Raw genomic sequence first — 10310 nt, forward strand, 5'->3', positions numbered from 1 at the left:
CAGCATCTTGTCCTCCTCAGCCAGGAGGAAGAAGTGGGAGGGAGGGGGCAAACCGCACCCCCTCCCTTTAGCGCCAACTGCTGGAAGTCACTCACTACACTTGCTGTCCCAGCCCCCTGTCACCTGTCACCTGCCCGCACCTAGCTGCAAGGGAGCTTGGGAAATGTAGTCTGTCTCCTAGGCAGCCATGAAGGTTCTATTGGTGAGGACCAGAGGAAGAAGGATGGTGTGGGGAACCCAGAGAGTTCCCACGAATTCCACGTCATATGGCAGGTCAGCACTTTGTGGTGACCTCCTCCATCCTCAGAGGGAGCCCATCAATGCCTTCTGGAGACTCAGACATCATGAGGCGAAGAGCAAAATGAAGGGGAGAGAAACGTTCCTCCTGGGGGATTTTAGCTGAGGGCTCTAACTGGCAGCAAAGCACATCTGGTGGCCCTGGGTGTGTGTCTGTTAAAACTGGAACTCTCAGAAGAAAAGCTCCGGTCTGTGGTCAGCCCGTGAGACGCAGAAACACACACACACATCCTGTTGGAGGGAGGCACCCTCCCCTATCCCATACCACCCCCACCCCCCTCCAAGTCGTTATCTGCTATTAGTATCAGGGCAGGAACTGAGGTCACCGTGCCTTTTTTCCACCCCCTTTTTTCCACTGAGGTGCGCACAGGCTGGGTTGAACAGGATGGTGAGGTGGTCTCGGAAAACTAAGCCTGGTAACTGGTTTCAAACCACAGCTCAGTGATAAGCCTGCCCACTCCCTTTTTTCCCTTTCTTTTCCTTTTCTCACTCGTTGGCAATGGTCTCCGTCAATCCTCTGGGAAATCTTGGGTTCCCTAGAGGCAAAACATATGAAAAGTCACCTGAGTTAAAAGTTCAGTTCAGTTCAGTCACTCAGTCGTGTCCGACTCTTTGCGACCCCATGGACTGCAGCACGCCAGGCTTCCCTGTCCCTCACCAACTCACGGAGTTTACTCAAATTCATGTCCATCGAGACAGTGATGCCATCCAGCCATCTCATCTTCTGTCGTCCCCTTCTCCTCCTGCCCTCAATCTTTCCCAGCATCAGGGTCTTTCCCAATGAGTTAGTTCTTCCCATCAGGTGGCCAAAGTATTGGAGTTTCAGCTTCAGCCTCAGTCCTTCCAAAGAATATTCAGGATTGATCTCCTTTAGGATGGACTGGTTCGACCTCCTTGCAGTCCAAGGGGCTCACAAGAGTCTTCTCCAACACCACAGTTCAAAAGCATCCATTCTTCGGCACTCAGCTTTCTTTATAGTCCAACTCTCACATCCATGCAGGACTACTGGAAAACCATTGCTTTGACTAGATGGACTTTCTTGGCAAAGTAGTGTCTCTGCTTTTTAATATGCTGTCTAGGCTGATCATAACTTTTCTTCCAAGGAGCAAGCATCTTTTAATTTCATGGCTGCGGTCACCATCTGTAGTGATTTTGGAGCTCAAAATAATAAAGTCTGTCACTGTTTCCACTGTTTCCCCATCTGTTTGCCATGAAGTGATGGGACCAGATGCCATGATCTTAGTTTTCTGAATGTTGAGCTTTAAGCCAACTTTTTCACTCTCCTCTTTCACTTTCATCAAGAGGCTTTTTAGTTCCTCTTCACTTTCTGCCATAAGGGTGGTGTCATCTGCATATCTGAGGTTATTGATATTTCTCCCAGCAATCTTGATTCCAGCTTGTGCTTCATCCAGCCCAGCGTTTCTCATGATGTGCTCTGCACATGAATAAGTTGATAAGTAGATGTGGCCAAGAATCTGAAGGTTAGGGAAAAAAGCAGAAAGTCAGAACCTTCCAGGTGAACAGCTTCCAAAACACATTCTGGTCACACGAACGCCTTGCTCTGTGTACAAGCATTCACACTCGCATGCACACTCTGCCTTCTGGGTGCTCCTTATCCTGCTCCACAGCATAAAGGGCAAAGCTCCCCTCCAGCCGCAGCCCGTGTGCCCCACTTTGCAGCCATGCGGTGGCTCCCCCGTCCTGTCGCACCTTGGAACCTTCACCCCGCCTGTCTCTGATGCTAGGCTCTGATGCAGAGGGTGGCCTAAAAGTCCTTTCTCCCCCTGCGGGGGGCTGGCCTTCACTGTGGGGCCCCCTCCCTCAGATTGCAGAAGGAATGGCGTACATCGAGCAGATGAATTCGATCCACCGGGACCTGAGAGCGGCCAACATCCTGGTGTCTGAGGCCTTGTGCTGCAAAATCGGTGACTTCGGCTTGGCCCGGATTATCGACAATGAGTACACCGCCCAGGAGGGTGAGCAGCGCCCAGCTCCCCAGTCCACCTCGGACGTCTTGCCATGCGAGTCTGACCTTGCTCCCAGCTAGTTCAGCATGTCCCTGATGTGCTCTGTAGGGCACAGGTGCCTCAGGAGGAATGACCATGTGAGAGAAGTAGGCTTAGAGATACCACCCATTCTGAGTCCTCTCTTGGAGGTTCCCAGCCTGTAGCAGCATAGTAAAGGCACTGAGAATGCATGCAGCTGAGGAACAGGGCACATATGTTTCACATTGTCTCCTGAAGTCATTTGAACCCCAGAAACTTCTTCCACGTAGGTTCTGTGAACCTCTCATAGAACCAGGGCTTCACAGAGCAGGCTTTAGAAAACACTACTCTAATGGCCTGCCTGCTCAGTCACTTTAGTCATGTCCAGCTCTTTTTGACCCCATGGACTTGTAGCCCACCAGGCTCCTCTGTCCATGGGATTCTCCAGGCAAGAATACTGGAGTGGGTTGCCATTTCCTCCTCCAGGGGATCTTCCCAACCTGGGGATGGAACATGCATCTCTTACATCTCCTGCATTGGCAGGCGGGTTCTTTACCACTAATGCCACCTGGAAAACCCAAAGTATGAGCAGCAAAAACCTAATACCTGAATTGGGGTTGCTACAGGTGCTTTGCTTTACTTTGTAAAAACTTAGGCAAAGGATTTGAGGCACTCAAAATACATTTCATTAAGCAAGTGAGTGATATTAGTGAACATATTCATCAGTTGATATGGGAAATGGATTATCTGTCCCATTCATTGAGGGAACTTCAGGCAAGAAAGCTAGGGAAGGTGCAGGCGATCAAGGGCTGGGCTGTGCAGCCTGCCGAGGACGTCATCCAGGGCTGCAGGATTTGACCTCCTTCCTCACTGTGACCCTAGGAGGTACATGAGTCAAGTGTCACCACTTCCCTTTTGCAGGAAAGGATTAACTAAGGCAGTAAAGTGAAAGTGCTAGTCAGTTGCACCTGACTCTTTGCAACCCCATGGACTATAGCCCACCAGCCTCCTCTGTCCATGGGATTTCCCAGGCAAGAATACTGGAGTGGGTAGCTAGTCCCTTCTCCAAGGGATCTTCCTGACCCAGGGATTGAACCCAGGTCTCCTGCACCGAAGGCAGATTCTTTACTGTCTGAGCCAGCAGGGGAGCCCAACTAAGGCAAGGACAAGTTAAATGATTTGCCCCAGTCATGGGTTCCTGTTAGTAAACAAGGCTAATGGGAGGTGGAAACAAACTCTTCAGTCCCAGGTGGAAACACACGCTGGTTGCCCAGTGAAGCCGATTCAGGCAGACACAAAGCGGGCGAGGGGGGTGGTATTTGCCCTTTGGTGCCATGGACCCCCAGGGTCTTCACACTCCTGGTCACGTGTCCTGTGGTTCTGAACGACTCCCTGGACGCACTTCTGTCTGATATAGTGACCCAGGCATCCCCAGGAAGGGCAGGGGCTGGGGGAGAAAGAGCAAGGAGTTGGGAGTGTGGAGGAAGTCAGTCAAGGCCTCACGAAGCTGCTCATGGCTTTTCTTGCAGGGGCCAAGTTCCCCATCAAGTGGACCGCCCCAGAGGCCATCCATTTTGGGGTGTTCACCATCAAAGCAGACGTGTGGTCATTTGGAATCCTCCTGATGGAAATTGTCACTTATGGGCGTGTGCCCTACCCAGGTAGGCAGCTGCGTCCTGCAGCTACCCTCCCAGCTCAGGGCCATCCAGAGACAGCTATGATGGCAGATGTCTCACCCTCAGGGCCTGGGGCTGCCCACCTGCGTGTCAGAATAGAGCCCCATGGTTGAAACTGAAAGCCAGATGTGCCGCTCTGGGGGCAGGGTTGCCCTCCCTGCCCTCAGCACTGCTCTTGGAAACAGGACTGTGTCCCATGCATCCAGCAGAGGTCAGTGAGCCCACAAATCTGGAATTCAGTTAAGGTCGGGGTCTGAATTCAAGTTTCTTCCAATTAGTTTGCCCTCAGTTGAGTGGCCAAGGGGTCCCTCCCTTGACCTTACACCGTGGGTACAGCCCCCAAACCTCCATCCTGAGAGTCAACCCCCAGGCGGATCTGAAGGGCTTGGGCCCTTAGCAGCCCCTGGGAGGGGCTGGGGCCTGTTCACCAAGCACCTGCTTGGTGAGTGATGCTCACCTGTGTGCCTGACAGTCCCAGGTAAGCAGGTAGCACCCCATCCAGGAGGAACTGCCCCGCACTGAGATCATCTACACTGTTCTGGAAGCAATGAAAAGTACATAGAGGGATGCATGAAGGTGGCACCAACCGGGCTGAGAGGGCAGAGACGCCGGTGGATGCCCCGCCGGTCCTCAGCCACATCCCTTCCACCTCCAGGGATGAGCAACCCCGAGGTCATCCGCAACCTGGAGCGCGGCTACCGCATGCCACGCCCAGACTCGTGCCCACCTGAGCTGTACAACGGCATCATCGCCGAGTGCTGGCGCAGCCGGCCGGAGGAGCGGCCCACCTTCGAGTTCCTGCAGTCGGTGCTCGAGGACTTCCACACGGCCACCGAGGGCCAGTACGAGCTGCAGCCCTAGGCCCGCGTGCAAAGCGGTCTGGCCTCGGCCCCAGAGGCCCCTGGAAGGCGGGGAGATGTCCGCACGCCCATTTCTCAGACGAGGAAACTAGAGGCGGCTAGGTCACGGCCTGGCCGTTGGAGCAGGATGCAATCGCAGCGCCACACCTGTCCGGCTGTGCGCCCCTGGGCGACTTAGCCTCGTCGTGCCTTCACCTTCACGCTGGCACAGAGATGAACCACGAGAGAACCTACCTCGCATGCTCCTCCCGAGGATGACCCGGTGAAAAGTTCAGGGTAGTGCCCGGCACACTCCTCAGAGTCCGTCATCGCGTCACAGAAGCCTCCGTGTGCTGGCACCGGAAACAAGAAACCACCGGAGACCCGAGTCCCGCGGCTCTCACCTGACCCAGACTGCGCTCGGCACTCTGGGACTCCTCGGAAATAAAGTCGCGAGACCTGACCTTTCCCGTGTCGTTCTTGGCGACAAGCCTGGACAGCGCACACAGGCCATTCGTGGCTGTATGGGTGGTGCCTCTGGGGACTCGCAGATGGCCCTGGGTTTCAGGAGGAAATCTAGGACCCCAGCCCCAAGACCGGGGCGCCGTCACTGCCTCTTAGGGCAGCTGGAGCAGCAGCAGCAGGTGGCGCTCTCACCTCAGACATCCTCAGCCTCCAGTCTGAGCTGGGTGATGGGCAGAAGGGGGCTTTGCTCAGCAATGGCGCCTGCAAGGGAGGCGAACAAGCCCTGGGCTCCGGGTCCCTGGAGCGGGACCATAAAGAGGTGACTTGGGGATGGTAACACCAAGGAACGCTCCGGGCTCCGCACTGTTCATTGAAGCTCACCATTTGTCATGTTTTTGTTTTGTTTATGCTAGATTTTACTTCTTGACAGAAATTTTTTTTTTTTTTTACAGAAAAATAAATGAAAAGTATAGAGAATTCCTATTTAACCCCTCATCCTGCCCCACCCCCAACTTCCCCTCTTGTTAACATCTTGCAATCGTGGCTATACATTTGTAAGGACTGAGGAGCCAATACTGACACATTATTATTAACTGAAATCCATAGTTTACCTGTGTGGCTTCTCAGGTAGCTCAGTGGTAAAGAACCCGTCTGCCAGTGCAGGAGATGTAAGAGACATGAGTTTGATCCCTCGGTTGGGAAGATACCCTGGAGGAGGGCATGGCAATCCACTCCAGTATTCTTGGACAGCGGAGCCTGGTGGGCTACGTCCATGAGGTCGCAAAGAGTCGGACACATCTGAAGCAACTTAGCATACAGTTTTACCTTAGGATCCACTCTTGGCCGTGTGTTCTGTGGGTGCGGACCTATGTATACTCCCATGCTGTCAAGCAGTGTTACAGAATAGCTTCCTTGCATTCCCTGGGCTCCACCTGTTCTTCCCTCCCATCCGCCCCCAAACCTCTGGCCAACAACTCTGATCCTGTGACAGTCTGAAGTGAACAGAGCTTCATAATCAATCAATATTTATTGGGTATAAAGAGAGAGGTAGATCCTATGATCCTTGTTTTAGAAATGAGGAAACTGGGGCACAGAGAGTGTAAGTAACCAACCCAAGGCCACACAGCTAGTAAATAGTGGAGTGAGGACTCACCACTCTTAACCATTCTTCCAGGAAGATTCTGTCCCGATATCTCAAACTGTGCCCCCTTGAAGCCTTGGGCCTCCATGCTGGGCTGTCGGGAGAAGGAGGCTCACAGTAGGCTGAGCGGTTGGGAGAAAGCCCACCCACCTCAAGCACAGCAGCCCCTCTTGCTTCTGGCTCACATGCACAGTTATTTGAACAGAGTGTGACTGTTAAATTGTTTTGAAAATCGGTCATTGAGTCCAACCCTCACGCCATTCTCACCCTCTCCCGAGTGGAAACCGAGGCCTAGATGAGGACTCAAGAGTCACACCAGGTCCACAGACCGGGGCCCAGCCCTCAGCCCTAGTCCTGCCTCTGCCCACCCCAACTCACCCGCTTTCCTGGAGGGCAGATTTTAGTTTATTGCAGGCTTTTTTTTTTTAAACAGACATCTTTGTATTTGTGTGTGTATGCAGTCACTCAGTCGTATCCGACTCTTTGCAACCCCATGGACTGTAGCCCACCAGGCTCTTCTGTCCATGCAATTTTCCAGACAAGAATACTGAAGTGAGTTGCCCTTTTCTCCTCCAGGAATCGAACTCATGTTTCCTGAGGCGTCTGCATTGGCAGGTGTGTTCTTTACCACGGAGACTCCTGGGAAGCCCTTCTTGTTTTTGAGAATTCTCCAAATCAGATTAATTGGCTCCCTGAAAAAACCTCATTTCTTAACCATGGCAAAAGAGCTATTCATTTGATGGAACAGAGTCCAGAGCCTTTAAAACATTACTCACAGTACCTCCTTGGTGGTCCAGTGGTTAAGACTCCACGCTTCCACTGCAGGGGGGCGAGGGTTCAATCCCTGGTCCAGGAACTAAGCTCCCACATGCCCTGGGGTGCAGGCAAAAGAACAGTAATCCAATATTTTTTTAAAAGTCACTAATGAGAATGGGGCCCCCAGGGCACAGCACTTGACAGTTTACAAAGGGGTCCCTGGCTCTACGAGGCCTCTGAGACGTGTGGCCGCCTGAGTGGCCATTGGGTTCCTCCTAGTCCTGAACCGGGGGAGGTGGCAAGGCTGACGGTGCCACTCACCATCACATCACTGCGGCGGAGGGGCCTGCACGCTGACCCTGGCTTCACGCCCAGCACTTGAGGGATCCAGCAAATAGCACTGAGATGAAAAGCAAGGATTGGGGTGGACCCAACTCATGCAGGGAGGCTAAGTGGCCGTGTGGGGCTATCCTCTTAATAAGGTTAAGCAAACCGCTCTGAGAGGATGACAGGAAGGTTTTGTGAGCGCCTGGTGGAAAAGCAAGGAGGAGAAACATCTGGTGCTGGTGGGGCCGCGGGCTGCATGAAGTCTCACCCTTGAGACAGTAACTCTGGTCCCCAGAGAGGTGAGGTGGCCAGAGTCCTTGCCCATAAGATGGGGATTCTGTTGATAATTCATGGGGTGGCGGCTCCCCCTGACAGCAGCCAAGAACATAAAAATAGCCATCAGGGAGTGTCCAGCAGACACTGGGGAAAATTAAAATTTCTGGGCAGGATGGTGGGTATGTGCAAAGGTCTGACTGGCACCTGCAGGGACTTTTTGACCTTTCAGTTCCTCCTTGGCCGCGAAGGGCTCCAGCAATGAGGAAGACAAGAATCTGTTCCCAAAGGGCTCTTAAATACACCTCACTCGTGGGAGTGTACGTCTCACATCCATTGCTATGATCCCAAGCGGGGATGCTGGAGCAGTGCTGCACACCTTTGTTACCTGCCCAGCGCCACATTCCTACTTCAGGTACACACCGAGTTTATGCCACATGACAACCTCAGAACCGATTCTGTTACTAGGCCCCTTTGTAGATGAGAAAACCTCGTCTGTGAGAGGTGAGATCACCTGCCTGGCTCAGACATCGGGGATGCAAGCCCAGGTGAGCCTCAGTGCAGAGCCCACTCCAGTGGGGAGTTCCTGGGAGAACGAGGAGGTTAGGCTTTGCTGGAGGCAGAGCTGGCGCTGCCCCAGACCCATCCACAGGCTAGGCCCAGACCCCTATGGCCTCGTTCCCGGGCCACTTCTCCATTGTGCCGTGGAAGGACAGGCTTTGCAGGAACCAGGAAGTGTTCACTCCACCTCTTGGCTCTGCCTCTTACTGGCTGCCAAATCCCCGGCCAGTCACTTAACCTCTCTTGGCCTCAGTTTCACTGTCTTTAAAATGGACACAAACTTACCAGCTCACAGGGAAGCCAAGGGTAAGCTGAGATAACGTGCATAAAGCTTGGGGTATGGGTTGTGCGTACGGTAGGAGGTCAGCACACAATCGCTCCCTCCCCTGCCGGGGGCCCAGGCCAGACAGCATCTTCCTGGGGTCATGTGGGAGTCACTGTGGGAGCCCAGCCTGCTCACCCCCAGCCCCTCCACCTCCATTTCAAATCAGCTTGGCCCCTGGGCCACCAGGTTCCCATGGGTAGCAGAGGCTGACAGGGATGATGGGAGCCAGTCCCAAGGGGTCTGAAGGCAGATTACTGAGGACTGATGAGGTGAAGGGGACAACTGCCCATGAGCTGACAGCATCGCTGTGAGGAAGGAGGGCAGGAGGGCAGGGGGGTCCCTAATCTCGGCCTGATGTCTCCTGGAAGGAGGAGGGTCCCCTCTGGGGGTGCCTCTGCTGGAGCATTTCCTTCTAGGCCAAGGTCACTCTGCGGGCTCTTGGTTAAAATTAACCTCTTGCTCATTGCTCTGGACTGAATGGCCTTTTCCATGAGACAGCAGGACCTGGCCTTTCATGGATGAGCTGGGCTGTGTGCCCTCTGCTCTCCAGAGAGAAATGGAATCTGTGGCCTCTGTTCTGGAGACTGGACAAGAGGGGTGGGGCATGTGCACATGAAGCTACTCATATGCACACGCGGGCTGGCCTGCATGCATGGTAACTAACCAGGCCAGGGCACCCAGTATGTGCTAAGCTGCTTCATTAGTGTCCAACTGTGTGCAGCCCTGTGGACCATAGCCCACCAGGCTGCTCTGTGCATGGGATTCTCCAGGCCAGAATACTGGAGTGGCTTGTCATGCCCTCCTCCAGGGAATCTTCCTGACCCAGGGACCGAACCTCTGTCTCTTAAGTCTCCTACATTGGCAGCCAGGTTCTTACCACTAGTGCCACTTGGGAAACAGGGCACCTGGGGAAGAGACTTAAGTACAGAACTGTACAAGCTTCTTGCCATTGGCATTGTTTCTTGATTGTGTTGTTTCTTTCTTACTCATTTCTAACCCCTAGATTTGAACAGTTGACCTACTGCATCCCCATGCACCACACACGAGATTAAGAAAAACAAGCAGTGCCTCTTGAATCCCAGATGTCCCACGGATACTTATTAAGTGAGTGAACAAATGATAAAGCGAAATGCAGAAAGCTTTGGCCAGATGGTTCCTTCTGTTGAGCTGGGCTGTGTCTTTTTCCACTGCCTCCCCAGCCCTCAGCACAGGGCTGGAAGCATAGAAAGTCCTCAGTGGAGATTTGTCAAATCCATGAGTGAACGGGGACAAGTTGTTATTTTGCTCTTTGCCCACATCCCAGAGATAGTAACATGTTAAAGTCAAAATGATGCACCCAACTGGGGCTCAGGCAAGGATGGTTTGAGCCACATCAGAAAGGGGCTGAGGCTGGGAAGCAAAGAGCCAGTGGTCGTGGCTCTGGGGGCTGGAGTCCTGCTCAGCCAGGAGGCCTTTGCAAGTCAACTGACTCCTTGAGCCTGAGTCCTCTCTCATCAATCAGGTGCACCCACTAAGTGCTTCCTTGCCTGCAGCAGACGAGCTAGTCAATACCTCTCCTGCCCCTCACGGAAAGCCTGGTACATGGCAGGCAATCAATAAGAGTAACTGTTAATACTAGTACCAGATATCTGCAAAAGAAAGGTGGGCTAAACTTCCAGAATCTAA

General features: G+C 53.3%; 1 protein-coding gene across 4 annotated transcripts in view; it reads left to right on the forward strand.

Annotated features, from left to right (window-relative positions):
- Positions 1–5260, forward strand: part of BLK (BLK proto-oncogene, Src family tyrosine kinase) — a 51007-nt gene extending 45747 nt beyond the window's left edge. For all 4 annotated transcript variants that reach the window (XM_020877195.2, XM_070480662.1, XM_070480664.1 and 1 more), the window contains exons 11-13: positions 2123–2273; positions 3812–3943; positions 4614–5260. In XM_020877195.2, the coding sequence (XP_020732854.1) occupies positions 2123–2273; positions 3812–3943; positions 4614–4819 (489 nt within the window). In that variant the 3' untranslated portion in view covers positions 4820–5260. The remainder of the gene's footprint in view (positions 1–2122; positions 2274–3811; positions 3944–4613) is intronic.
- Positions 5261–10310: the final 5050 nt, after the last annotated feature.

The sequence above is a fragment of the Odocoileus virginianus genome, chromosome 18 (assembly GCF_023699985.2).
Source record: "Odocoileus virginianus isolate 20LAN1187 ecotype Illinois chromosome 18, Ovbor_1.2, whole genome shotgun sequence".
In the NCBI taxonomy this organism is placed as follows: Eukaryota; Metazoa; Chordata; class Mammalia; order Artiodactyla; family Cervidae; genus Odocoileus; species Odocoileus virginianus.